Below are 13918 nucleotides of genomic sequence, written 5' to 3'. Positions count from 1 at the left end.
TCGGAGCGCGCACATGCGCAGTCGGTCCCGCCAGCTCCAGGTCCCTTCCCCGGCTCTGAGCCTCCGCCTAGAGGCGTCCGGGAAACTCCCGGCTCCCGTTTCCGGCTCGAGAGGCGCCGGCGCTTCCTTGTAGCCCGGCATTCTCCGCGGACGCCCCAGCGCCGCGGCGGGGCCGGAGCGCGGGGTCCTGAGGCGGGGCCCGCCCCTTCCGGTCTCTCCGGGTCCCGGCGCCGCGGCCCCGCCGGTTCCGGAGGTCGGGCGCGCGGGCGACATGTACTACAAGTTCAGCGGCTTCACCCAGAAGCTGGCCGGGGCCTGGGCCTCGTCCGCCTACAGCCCTCAGGTACCGGGGCCCACGCGCCTGGCCGGCGAGGGGTGCCAGCCCCGGCCGCCTCGTGGCCTCCGCCCGGCGGCGGCGCGCCCCGAGCGCGGGGGGCCCGGGGGGCCCGGAGGGGGGGGGCGGGGGGCGGGGTGCAAGTGAAGAAGGACGAGTGGTCCGGGCGGCCCCGCCGTCACCCCGAGTTGCACCCCCGGCGGCCTCCTGCCGGGCCCGGGCACCGAGCGCCTCGTGCATTAGCAATCACCCCGACTGGCAGCCGAGGTCTTCGTTCTCTCTCACCCCCACTTCTTTTTTTTCTATTTTTTCGACTTTTTTTTAGGCTTTTGCAAGGCAAACGGTTACGTGGCTTGCCCAAGGTCACACGGCTAGGTCATTATTAAGTGTCTGAGGTCGGATTTGAACCCGGGTCCTCCCGACTCCAGATTCCCTCACTTCCATTTCTATAACATTTCTTTAATTCGCTTCTTTCTTTCCTCTGACACCGCACAGGCCCGGGCCGGGCCCTTGGAACTTCTGGTGTCTGGACTGTTGAGGTGTCCGGCCCCAAGCCTCTCCGTCCTCTAGTAAGCCAGCGAAGTGCTTTTCCTAAAGTCCGGGTCTGATCGCGGCAGGTGACTGTCCAGCAGACTCTGTTCTGAGGCCTTGGTCATCTGGCCCCTGCTGTCCTTGTGTTCTCCATTCGCCACTCCTTGCCTAGACGCCGAACTCTTCAGTGCCTCCATACTTGGAATTCTCCTAACCTCTGCTTCTCGGCTTTTTTTGGCTTCTATAGGAAATCTTTCCCCGTGCTCCTTAGCTCTAGTGCCTTCCCTCTTTTAGCTAGTTCCTAATTATCTGGTCGTAAGGTTTGTTTGCATCTTTTGTTGTTTCCCCCATTGGACTGAACTCACTGCTTTGTTCCTCCATACTTGGAATTCTCTCTCTCTTAATCGCTGCTTCTTGGTTTCTGGTTCAAGTTTTGCACAAAATCTTTCCCCGTGCTCCTTAGCTCTTCCCTCTTTTAGCTAGTTCCTAATTATCTAGTCTAAGGTTTGTTTGCATCTTTTGTTGTTCTTCCCTCTTTTAGCTAGTTCCTAATTATCTAGTCTAAGGTTTGTTTGCATCTTTTGTTGTTTCCCCCATTAGACTGAACTCACTGGTTTGTTCCTCCATACTTGGAATTCTCTTTCTTAATCGCTGCTTCTTGGTTTCTGGTTCAAGTTTTGTACAAAATCTTTCCCAGTGCTCCTTAGCTCTAGTGCCTTCCCTCTTTTAGCTAGTTCCTAATTATCCTGTCTAAGGTTTGTTTTGTATCTTTTGTTGTTTTCCCCACTAGACTGAACTCCCCAATGCTTTTCATTATATTCTGGCTTTCAGCAGTATCTGCTACCCGGTAGGCATTTAATCAATATTCTTGACTGAGAGGAGTCAGTAAACAAGCATTTATTAAGAATTTACTGTGGAATACAATGAAAGAAAGGCAAACACTATAAACCCCCACTCCCACCTCCCTCCCCCAGAAAATCACAGTGAATTCACTGCAGCAAAACTGGAATATGAAAACAGCCAGTAGGCCATTTGTTTGGAACATAACATGAGTGAAAGGGAATAACATGAAAAAAAAGGCCTAGAAAGTCATTGGGTCTTTACAGAATCAGAACATTTCAGAATCCAAAGACTACGAAGTAACCATAAACCCTAAAAATAATCCTTCCTATCCACCTGGTCATCTAGGCTTTTTTTTTTTTTTTAACTCACAGTAAGTGGATTTACCACCTTCCAAAGCCTTTTATTTCAGGACAGCATTGATTTGAAGATTTTTTTTTCCTTACAGTGAGAATCATAGACAGACAAACAGATACAGACACATTTTTATCACTTCTGAATTTGGAGTCTGAAAGAACTGGTTTTAAATCCTTCCTCTAACACTTTTTAGTCCTATGACCCAGAGCAAGTAATTTACTTTCTCATTTGTACAATGGGAGATTAGAGTAAGACAACTTCAAAGGGTTGTATACGAATTTCAAATGACATATAATTTACTTAAATATTAAAGCACTATATAAATGCAGCTTTATTATTGCTGTTGCTATTTTACTTTGTCTTTTTGGTTAAATTTGCAAGACAATGGACAGATAGATTCTAAATAGTTACTGGGTGCCCTTCATCCCTGGGCTGTCATTCTTCTATTTTAAGGCATTCTAGAATTAGAAATCCCATTTTCAGACACCATCTTCTTAATCAGCTGTTCACTTCCCAAATATGCCTTTCTTTTCTGCATCTTTTGCCTTCAGTAAGTCATTAGTTATGAAAACACCACCTGTGTTTTGGCACCTTCTGCCAATATTCTTTGTGCACACATGAATTATCAGAAATGGAGAGTAATTATCAATCTCTTCTATTGACCAGGAGCTGCCTCAGTAGGTTGGTTTCAAACACTACTATTCTTTTCTTCCTTTGACCTTTAATGTGTTGTTTCTCATAGGAGAAAGTACTTGCTTCCTCCTCAGATCTTTCAGTTCCCTACTTTATTGAAAGAGCTTAAATTATATTTTTAGCTCCAAGTCCTTAATTCCCTTCTCTTGGTGACATGCTTCCAGGTCAGTCAGAACCAGATTGTAGAAATGTCAGTTGGAACTGCAGTTTTTTTTAGTAGAAAGTTGATATTTTAGGGGTATTTGGCATTTGTGTGGAGAATGGCTTAGAAAGAAGACCTATCTGGAGAGGCTATTGAAATAATGATGAACAGTGAGGGTGGTGGTTGTATGAATGGAGAGAAGGTAGATGTGAGCAATGCGGAAACAGACTTGGCCTCAATTCAAGAATGGGAAACTGGGTGATTGAAAGAATAGTGAGATCTTCATCAGTTATAGGGAAATTAACTTTTTTCAAGTGAAGGCTTTTATATATTTTTTCCAATTATACATAAAAACAATTTTTACCATTTGTTTTTGAAAATACTTTGAATTCTAAATTCTCTCCTCCCCAGCCCCTCCCCCTCTCCTTGAGAAAGCAAACAATTTCATATAGATTTTACATGTGCAGTCATGCAAAACATAAGAAATGGGGAAATTTGAGAAGAGAGATGAATTTACTAGAGAATTTAGTGAGTTCGATTTTGAAAAAGTATAGTTTGAGATGCCAGGAAACATCCAGGTAGATATATCCAGCAGGTTCCTATCAATAGAGGACTACAGTTTAGGAGTAAAATATGGACTGGTTGTAGTAGATAGAATGATAATTAAGTTAATGCTAGAAAGATTATAGAAAAAAGGCCTGTAGCATAGCAGAGTTTTGGAATTTTACTCAGAGACATGGTTGATATATCCAGCAAAGGAGCCTGAGGTGCAGTGAGATAAGATAGAACCAACACTGAAACTTCAAGAGAGAATGATTGATAAGGGCCTCTTGCTTCAGAGAGGTCAAATAAAATCAGGAAAAGAATTTGAGGTTTGACTGTGAAAGGAGAAAAGATACAGGAAAGATGACTTATGAAATGGCAAGACTAAACGTTTTTTTAAAAGGGTGGAGGGATGTTTGTAGTTCATTGAGACAGAACTAAAGGATAAGGATAGATTAAAAATGAGAGAGACTGCTGGGGTGTGAAGAAGGGAGACAGGCAGAGGAGATACGATGAAATCCCAAGTAGAGTGATTGGCCTTGGAGTTCTCTCCTTCAGATACTAAAGTAGAAAAGCAAATTGAGAAGGACTTCTAGAAAGATTTTGAGATATGTAGATGAAAGAATAGATAAACTGTTAAGAGTATTGAGACAAGTAGTGTTAGGAAGGTGTATTTTGGAGGAAGCATTTTTAATTTTAATTACATTAGGTGATATTCTCTCAGTTGATTTAAGGTTTTCTTAGCTTGTTTTGTAAAAGTATGTAACTGTGTTAAGTTTCACCAAGAAAGTAATAAAACTGAATTCTAAAAACAGTAGAATTAGTTACTAATAGTCCATTTTTCATTTTCCAGGATCAGTTGCCAGTTTACGTTTCATTTCCCCAGGAGCCTATGCTTGAAACTTTGTTGTTCTTAGTGTTACATGTATAACCTACATCAAATTATCATTGTCAAGGAGAGGAGGGAGAAAAATGTGGAACTCAAAAACCTTACAGAATAATAAATGTTGAAAATTTTCTTTGCATGTAGCTGGAAAAATTAATTAAAAAAAGAAACTGATTCTTTTCTATCCCTATTGCTTCCGTCTTATCAAGTTCTGCCCATTTCACTGACCAAGGTTGCCATTCTTTTCCTACTGCTGACTAGGGAGTCCAGGGTTCATTTCCTCTTCTCTCTACTATTTTAGAAGTTTCCTCTCCTTTTTTTTCTGCCCTCTCCTTTAAACTTCTCCTTCCTCTAATTCAGGGGTTTTTAACCTGGGGTCTGTGAATATGTTTTTAGAATATTTTAATAATTTTCAGTATTTTTTTTTAGGTTTTTTGCAAGGCAATGGGGTTCAGTGACTTGCCCAAGGTCACACAGCTAGGTAATTATTAAGTGTCTGAAACTGGATTTGAACTCAGTTACTCCTGACTCCAGGGCCAGTGCTCTATCCACTGCACCACCTAGCTGCCCCCCCAATTTTCACTATTCTTGCCTTTTGTTTTGTTTATTTTATATTTTTATGGAGAGAAGGTGTTAAATTTGATTTAAAATTTGATTCTGAGAAGGGGTCCAGAGACTTAATTACACTTTGGCTTAATTGCCAGAGTTCCCAAAACACAAAAGATGAAGAACTGTTCTAATGTATCATTAGGATAGCTGCAAAATTTGATCATGTGACTTCTCCCTATTTTCTACCACATAAAATCTAAATTCAGCCTTGCATTCCTGGCTCGTTATTATTTCTGGAGTCAAGACCACCTCTGAATCAAACTTTCTTTGCCATTAAGTCTGTATATTGTGAGTTGCTTACAAATTTATGTTCTGACCTTGGTCCTCATGCTGGCACAGCAGTCCTTCTCATCTCTGACTCCCTGTCACATTACAGTAGCTGTTCAAAACCTCTTTCCCCAAGTCCTTGTCTTTACTATTACTTCCATTAGAAATCCATGACTCTTGTTTTACTGAAATTGAAACCATCTAGCCCAATTTGTTCTCTATACCTCAAAACCCATCTTCTTATATCTGCTGTTCCCTTCCCCTTTTGCTAGGAAAAGTTATCTCTACTTGTGTCCAAGATCCTACCTTTTTCTTTTTCCTGGAATCTTGCTCTATTTATTACTTATTCATTTTTCATTTTCTTTTGACTCTTTTTCTCTAAACAAAAAGCTTCCCTGGATCCTGCCATCTTCTCAAGCTGTATCTTTCTTCCCTCTCATTGCTAAATTTCTAGAAATTATCTACACTTATTATCATGCCACTTATTACTTAATCCCCTATAACTTGTCTTTTGTTTCCACCACTTAAATAAACTGCTTCTCTAAAGCCAACCTTTTAATTTGCCAAATCCAGTGACCTTTTCTCAGGTCTTATTTTTCTTATCTGTATAGCATTCAGAACTCTCATTGACTTCCTTATAATCCATCCTCTCTTTACTTCTATAATAGTCCTAGTTTTCTGCTTACCTGTGTCTGATTTAGTAGTTATTCAACAAGTATTAATCCCTCTGTTATGTGGCAGGCCCTATGGCAGACACTGGATATAAAAACAGATAAAATAATCTGTGTGCAAAGGGTATACATAAGTATAAGTAGGATTAAATACATAATTAAGCATAAGGTCTTTTGGGAGGAAGGCAGTAGCAGTTGAGATTAGGAAAGGTTTCATGCAGAAGATTGTGCTTCAGTTGCATCTTAGAGGAAGATTTGATCTCTGAATTTGGAGGTGAAGATGGAGTTTGTTTCAAGCATGGGAGATGGTCAGTGCAAAAGCTTTAGGGTCAGAAGATAATGTATTATGTTTGAGGACCAGAATACAGGTCACTTTGACTGGATTGCACACACAGATGAGAGAGAAAAAGAGGTGGGGGGGGAGGGGGAGAGAGAGAGAGAGGGAGGGAGGGAGGTCTGGAAAGAAATGAGGAACAGATCATAGAGAACTTTTTAGATTTTTCAAGGCAATGGGGTTAAGTGGCTTGCCCAAGGCCACACGGCCTTGGTGTCTGAGTGTCTGAGGTTGGATTTGAACATGGAGAACTTTCAAAGCTATTTTATTTTAGAAATTATAGAAAGCCATTACAGTTGATTGAGTAGAGAAGTGAAATGATCAGATCTTTGCTTAGGAAAATTATTTTGGAGACAGCACATAGCTTGGACTGGAATGGTGAGAGAATTGATACTGGTAACCAGTTAGGTGACTGTAAGAATAATACAGGTAAAAGATGATGAAGGCCTGTATTTAGGTTGTAGCTTTGTGAATAGAGAAGAGGGAGGGATCAGAAGAGAGAGGTGTAGTGAATGTAGAAACAGCTGGTTGGATATGTGGGATGAGGGAGATTGAGGAGTCCAGAATGATGCTGAGGTCACAGTCCTAGAGGTTGGCAGGATGGTAGTACCTTTCACAGAAATAAGGAAGTTTGGAAGAGGAGATGGTTTGGGGGGAAGATTGGGTTTAGTTTTGGTCATGTTGAGTTTAAGGTGTTTCTGTGACATTCATTTTGGAATGTCTAATAGACAAATGCTGTTGTGGGAGTAAAGCTTAGGGGAGAGACTATTTAGATGGTTTTAGACACACATATATCATCTGCATAGAGATTATAATTAAACTCATGGTCTCTGTTACGTTACTAAGAAATAGAGTGTAGGGGGAGAAGTAAAGAAGATTTGAAAATAAGAATCAGGACTGAGAAAAGACCTTTAGATTTGGCAATTAAGAATTCATTGATACCTTTTTTTTGGTGGGGGGATTGCAAGGCATTGGGGTTAAGTGACTTGCCCAAGTTCACACAGCTAAGAAAGTATTCTGTATCTGAGGCTGGTTTTGAACTCGGGCCCTCCTGATGTTCTATCCACTGGGCCACCTAGCTGCCCCCATCATTGATATTTTGAGAGAGCAACTACAGTTGAGTGATAATGTAGGGAAGACAGATTTCAAAGGTTTGAGAAATTATTGAGAGAAGTAGAGACAGTGAGTGTAGACATTAGCCTTCAATGGTTCATCTTTTTCCAAACTATCTAGCTTTCTCCATTTTTTCTCTTTAATATCTCATTTGTGCACATGGCTTCAAAACTGTAACTCTGAAAGTGCAGTTGTCCTGTTCCCATTTCCACATGCCTACTTGATATCTCTAATGTTTCATTGTCCTCTCAAGTTTAATTTCCTCCTACTCCTTTGTAAAACAAAACTCTTGCTTCTCTCCTCCTTTCCTATATGTTGATGATACTACCGATCCTTCGAACACTGAGGTTTAAAAGCACAGAACTTTTCCAAACATCTCCAGACTTTTACATCTCTTTATTCCTTTCCTTTTCCACTTGGATTTCTGTAATTTCTTCCCCACGTAAAAGCCTCCTAACCGGTTTCCCTGACTCCTGTTTTCAGTTCACCCTTCCCATTGTTGCCAGTTGAACTTTCATAAGGCCATGGTACTCACCTGCCCCCAAACTTTCAGGGGCTCCCTGTTCTTAGAGAAGAAAGTAAAAACGCCTCACTTAGCTTTCTAGTCCTGGTTGCTGTTTGGTCATTTAGCAGTCATGTCTGACTCTTTATGACCCCCATTTGGGGTTTTCTTGACAAAGTTCCTGGAGAGGTTTGTCATTCCTTTTCCAGCTCATTTTAACAGGTATAGAAACTGAGTCAAGCAGGGTTTAGTGACATTCCCACAATCACAGAGCTCGTGAGTGTCTGAGGCTGGATTTGGACTTAGAAAAAGATAAGCCTTCCCGACTCAGCCTGATGCTTTCCACACTATGGCACCATTTCGCTGCTCAGTTCATTAGTCTACTCTTACTTTATTTATCAATATCTTAGTTGTTCTTTACTTCCCCATCACTATGCATTTGCCATTCCCAGAATTTATGCTTTTCACATTTCTGCCATTTGAAATATTTTTGGTCATAGTGTACTATCTTAGTAATAACTTTTTGTAATCATTTTTCTAATATTTTGTTTTAAGATTTTTGCATCCATATTCATTAGGGAAATTGGTCTATAATTTTCTTTCTGTGTTTTGACTCTTCCCGAATTAGGTATCAGCGCCATATTGGTGTCAAATGTTCATTCTTAATCTTTAGTCAGATATCATGTTCGTGTTGGCCTTGATATTCAGTAATGTTTCATTATATCTTGAGTTGCCTAATTTTTGTCTTCAGAAATGACTAAATGATCTTATCCAAGGCCCTCATTACATCTCTCTCTTGTCCTGCTTGTTTCTCTCTTCTCCAACCCATCCTAAACAATGTCAGATTATTCTTTCCCAGGTTAAGCTCTGACCATTAATCCTCAGCTTCAGATCCTTGACCTACCATGTAAATTCTCTCACAGTCCTGTCCAATGTTTATTTCTCACTACTTTTCAAGACTCTTATTCTAACCTCTCCAGTCATATGTAATTCATTTAAATTCTAGCCTGTTTTTATTCATAGTCATTTCTTAAGCATGGAATTAATGCCCTGCCGTAGACTTCATGTGAAAGTCCTACTTTTTGATCTTCTAGTGGACCTAGATTTTTTTCTTGAGGAAAAAGTGTTTATAAGTGGCAGCAAGGGATAGTGGTCAGAAGGCTGCCTTGGAAGACCTCAGTTCAGGTTTGACCTTCAAAACATTCTAGTCTAAAACAATGACCTAACCTCTCTGTAAGAATAAATTAAGGGGGATTTCCACTCTGGAAATTCCTTACAATGATGAAATCTTAAGCCTAGTCCTTTTTCTTTGGAGGGAGAGTGCATGTTTAGAGCAAGGTTTGTCATAAAAGAAGGGGCAGAACTTCTTTGTAGAGTGTTGGTAGACTGGACGGCAGACTTTTGGGGAGAGGAGAATGAGAGGAAAGGGTTTGACTATGTATCTGGGCCCCCACCATTCCTGAGAGCAGAGCTTCTTAGAAGATTCACTTAAATTTCAACCCAATAATTATTTTTTTTTCCTTTCTTTACAGGGTTTAAAACCTGTGGCATCCTCAGAATCACCACCTATCATATTTGCCACACCAACAAAATTTGCCTCAGAAATAACTCCATATGATTATGCTGGGAAAAACAAAGTTCCAGAGCTGCAGAAATTTTTTCAGGTATGAGTAGAAAAAAAACTTATGAAATATTCAGTTTTTTTGTGACCTTTTAAGAAGTTTTCTTCCCACAACTTGAGTTGTCTGTTTTAGTACTCATACCACCTCCATTTTCATACATGACTTTTTTCTAATTTAAATATTTTTGTTTATTTGTTTATCCAACTACACGCAATGGTAGTTTTTAACCAGTCTTTTTTTTTTTTTGTAAGGTTTTGTGTTTCATATTTTTCTCCCTCTCTTCCCTCTCTTCTCCCCTGACAGAAGTAATTTAATATAGGCTCTCCATGGGTAACTATGCTAAACTTAGATCCATATTAATCATTTCCTCACATCCCTTGAAAGTAATTTTTTTCCTTTTATCTACAGACTTTATTTTTACTTTCTGATTAAAGTGAAGTACTTATGTTACAGGTGGCATTTCATAGGATCAAAGATTTTTTAGTTGGATACACAATTAAGTCTTGATATGTCTGCATTAGAGGAGGTGAATAATCCAAAAAGCATTCTGTTTAGCTTTAAAGACAGGGTCATGATTTTTTAAAAAATTGCTAGCAAGGGGCGGCTAGGTGGCGCAGTGAGTGGATAAAGCACCGGCCTTGGAGTCAGGAGTACCTGGGCTCAAATCCGGTCTCAGACACTTAATAATTACCTAGCTGTGTGGCCTTGGGCAAGCCACTTAACCCCATTTGCCTTGCAAAAAAAAAACTAAAAAAAATTGCTAGCAGTTCCATGTCATAATTTTTTTAGAAGATTAAATTATTAAAATTCAGTCCTTCTCCATTCTCAGCCTACAAGGGAATAAGGTTCATTGTGGTATAATAAAAGGGCCTCCAGCCAGATGCTGCTATTTGTGATCTATGTGACTTTGGATGAGTCATTCCTCTGGGCCTTGGTTTCTTCATTGTAAAAGTAAGGGGGTTTAATGAGATGATCCCTAAAGTCCATTTAAGATCTAGAGCCTCTGAAACTTGCTGAAAAGCAGAAGCAAGTGAGATTGGAATTCAAATATTCTAAATATATTCATTTCAAAAAATGGATAATCTGTATGCATAATTTTTTCCCCTTGTTTTTACAAAACAATAGGCTCAAGTGACTTGCCCAAGGTCACACAGCTGGGTAATTATTAAATGTCTGAGGTCAAATTTGAACTCAGGTCCTTCTGACTCCAGAACTTGTGCTCTGTCCACTACACTGCCCCCATATGCATAATTAAAGCTTACTGTTAAGAAAAAAGAGGGGTGGCTAGGTGGTGCAGTGGATAGAGCACTGGCCCTGGAGTCAGGGTTCAAAATTTGCCACAGACACTTAATAATTACCTAGCTGTGTGGCCTTGGGCAAGCCACTTAACCCCATTTGCCTTGCAAAAAAAAAAAAAACTAAGAAAAAGAGGTGTTGCAGAGTATCCTTTACTGATTGCAGAAATATTCATTACCCCCCCCCCCCCCCCCTTATGCCACTGTCTTTCTACTCATTCTCACTCAGCTCACATCAACAGTCATCTACCACATCTGGTCAGTCTTTCTCCACATCTCTTGTAGGCTTCCTCCTTCCTGTAGGCTAATCACTATCCCCTTCCTGACACTTAGAACTTTTCCTTTAGATTGTCACAATAATATATTAGTTGTTCTACCTCTAGTCTCTCTGTCTTTCAGTCCATCCTCTATATGGCCATCAACGTGCAGGTTCTGCCCATGTTACTTCCTCACTTTCTCCCCACACTAATGAAGTTCTAGTATATCCCAGTTAACTTTCAGGGGCTCTTTATTGCCTCTAGAATCAGCTTTATTCTCCTAGTTATTTAAAGCTCTCAACAGTTTGATCTCTTCCTGTCTCCATGAACTCTGGGTTCTAACATGACTGTTGCTTGCTGTTCTTTGTGGATATTGCTCCTTAAATCAGGGGGTTGACCTTTCCTGAACCCCCCAGCTTTGTGCCCACTCCCCTCTCCATTTACCCTCCATGTATCCTCCCTGTCTCCTTCGAGTAAGAGCTCCCAGGGCCTTGCTCAGAGCCCAGCAACTGGGAACTCCTGGTGATTGTTTGATTTCTGTGTTCGACCCATAAATGCCCTGATCTCAAACTGAAAGAGACTTAGAAATTGTCTTATCCAGTTTTCCTTTGATAGATAAAGAAACTGAGGCTGCTCAGTGACATGAAGTCAGCTGGCCCAGGCTTCCAGACTCCAAATGTAGTTCTGTTCCCATTTGTAAGATGATTTTCTTTGAACTGGGGTACTACCCATTGCTTTTTTTATCTGATGAACAGGACCTGAGAGGGTATTTTAATGAATTGAAGGTAGAAGTGAAGCATTTTGGAGATGATGGAACTTTATGGACTGAAGCTACTTTTATAGATTTTCACTTAATATACAGATTTTATTTGTGTTTTTTTTTTGTTTTGTTTTTTTGTTTGTTTTTTAGGTTTTTGCAAGGCAGTGGGGATAAGTGTCTGAGGTCGGACTTGAACTCAGGTCCTCCTGACTCCAGGACTGGTGCTCTGTCCACTGCGCCACCTAGCCACCCCATATACAAGATTTTAAAAGCTTAATGGAAAATGAAGTACAAAAATGGACCTGAACTCATACATACTTAATAGGCCTTTGTATTCAGACTTTGGTTTTCTTAGGTTCAGGCTTGCATATTAAGCAAACAGTATTTTGTTTTGCCTGAGTACTGATTTTATATTAGATCTTTCGTTCTTGAGTATGCTTTTCCTCATTAAACTTAGTCTTTGATTAAGTGCCTCAGAAATAAGAACTCTGTGTCATAAAAGATATATTTACTTAAGCCCAAATTGGGAATGACTGCATATTTAGAAACTATGTTTATGTGAAAATGTCTAGTATTTTATTTAATGTTCACAGGAATTAATTTTGTTTCTTATAAAAATTTATCATGCTAGTGGATTAGTTTTAGAATCTCTTGACTTGTATCTTCTTGCTCCTTGGTACTTGCAATATATTAATACTTGCTGTTTTCTTTCCTCCAAGAAGTCTGATGGTCTACCTGTCCACTTGAAACACGGTCTACCTGACCAAATGCTCTATCGGACCACCATGGCTTTGACTCTGGGAGGGACCATCTACTGCCTGATAGCTCTCTACATGGCTTCACAACCCAAAAACAAATGAACTGCATTTCATAATACTGATTTATTAACAAGAGTTTTGGCATAAAACCCTTTGAATTGTCTATTTTCCTAATAGTGATTTTTTTTGACCTGTGTAAGTTTATATTGTTCAGAATGAATTAGAGGGCTGATCAATGAGGAAACATTTTGGTTGGTTGGTTTCTGAAAAGAAGTGGGTTATCAGAACATTTTGAAGTTATTATTTAAGCAAAAGTGATGATACCCTTCTAATTTGACCTCTCATTTCTCCAGAGGTTGGCAGGCTAGCTCATTCACAACTCACTTTTATAAGGCCACCAGAGATTTCTGGTTGTGCCTTCCAGCCCACAAGAGAGATTCTAAGTTGGGGAAGCTTTTCTGTCACCAGATGTGCTGGGAGGAGGGGATTCACTGAAGCCAGCACCAGTGATAGCAAGGCCTTTAACATCCTGATGCCAAAAATCTGTTCTTTTTGACACCACAGGTTTCACTGGGAATTTAATTAGTTGTTAATTTGGGGAATTTTTTCATCTTGCAGCATGGTATTATATTCTGTTAACTGTCCATAATACCTGTAACTTTGTCATATAGTTTCAAAGAGGTTATATGCCTGATCTTTAAATATTCCAAAAATGAAGATTCTGTATTTATTCCACCATGGGAACAGAACAGCTCTTATTGAAAGTTTTGCACTTTGGACTGAACTGTTGTACAGTATTTCCCTCCCTGTGGTTCTTCTTTACTCTTGTTAAATTGCTGTAGCCTTATGGTATAATTTATTTTTGCTTGTGGAATAAATGCAAGAATTGAGAAGTTTCAAGCTGAGTTTTTATTTTGAATTAAATGACCTTTTCAACATATAATTTCTTAACAGACATGTTTTGATTGTTGCATTGCTTTTTAAAAATTACACAGGATAGTCTTGGAAAGACTTTTTTTGAACATTTAAGTATGACAGCTTCCTGAGAGTTGATGATAAATCAAATACAATAGGACTATATGGTCCTTATAAGACAGTCAGTGCCTTTACTTCTTAATGAAATGCTGTTGTAATTCATAGTTCATTAGATAGTAACTTTTTTCTTCTCTGTAACATTTATGAAGAATTCTATTTGATTTTCTTTTATTTAGAAGAGTGAGAATCTTGTTCTTTCTAAATACGTGAACCTTTGATTCTAGCCTATACTTCCTTAGAATCAAAAACCCACACTCTTATTTTAAGGATAAATTTGTAGGGAGCATTAGCTCTTCATAGCATAAGTTCCTTTCATAAAGAATGGGTATTAACTATTGCATCAATATCTTTATTCTGTAGTTTTTCTTT

General features: G+C 39.7%; 1 protein-coding gene across 2 annotated transcripts; it reads left to right on the top strand.

The window, feature by feature from the left end:
* The first annotated feature begins 201 nt into the window (after nucleotides 1–201).
* Nucleotides 202–13410, top strand: LOC141500990 (cytochrome c oxidase subunit 7A2-like, mitochondrial). 2 transcript variants are annotated; one of them, XM_074204627.1, is made up of 3 exons: nucleotides 202–343; nucleotides 9355–9486; nucleotides 12479–13410. In XM_074204627.1, the coding sequence occupies exons 1-3, from the start codon at nucleotides 272–274 to the stop codon at nucleotides 12614–12616; spliced, it is 342 nt and encodes a 113-aa protein (XP_074060728.1). In that variant the 5' UTR covers nucleotides 202–271; the 3' UTR covers nucleotides 12617–13410. The 2 variants fall into 2 exon arrangements, with proteins under 2 accessions (XP_074060728.1, XP_074060722.1); XM_074204621.1 differs by having other exon boundaries at nucleotides 204–343; nucleotides 12476–13410.
* Nucleotides 13411–13918: the final 508 nt, after the last annotated feature.

Source organism: Macrotis lagotis, chromosome 1 (genome assembly GCF_037893015.1).
Source record: "Macrotis lagotis isolate mMagLag1 chromosome 1, bilby.v1.9.chrom.fasta, whole genome shotgun sequence".
In the NCBI taxonomy this organism is placed as follows: domain Eukaryota; kingdom Metazoa; phylum Chordata; class Mammalia; order Peramelemorphia; family Peramelidae; genus Macrotis; species Macrotis lagotis.
Note: the sequence above shows the minus strand (reverse complement) of the source record. Positions and strands in the feature narration are given on the sequence as shown.

Excerpts from the sequence above, each read along its gene's own strand:
- LOC141500990 (XM_074204621.1), top strand. The coding sequence starts at position 272 with ATGTACTACAAGTTCAGCGGCTTCACCCAGAAGCTGGCCGGGGCCTGG. Across the intron at positions 344-9,354 it reads CGTCCGCCTACAGCCCTCAG|GGTTTAAAACCTGTGGCATC; the intron begins GTACCGGGGCCC and ends CTTTCTTTACAG. Across the intron at positions 9,487-12,475 it reads AGCTGCAGAAATTTTTTCAG|AAGTCTGATGGTCTACCTGT; the intron begins GTATGAGTAGAA and ends CTTTCCTCCAAG.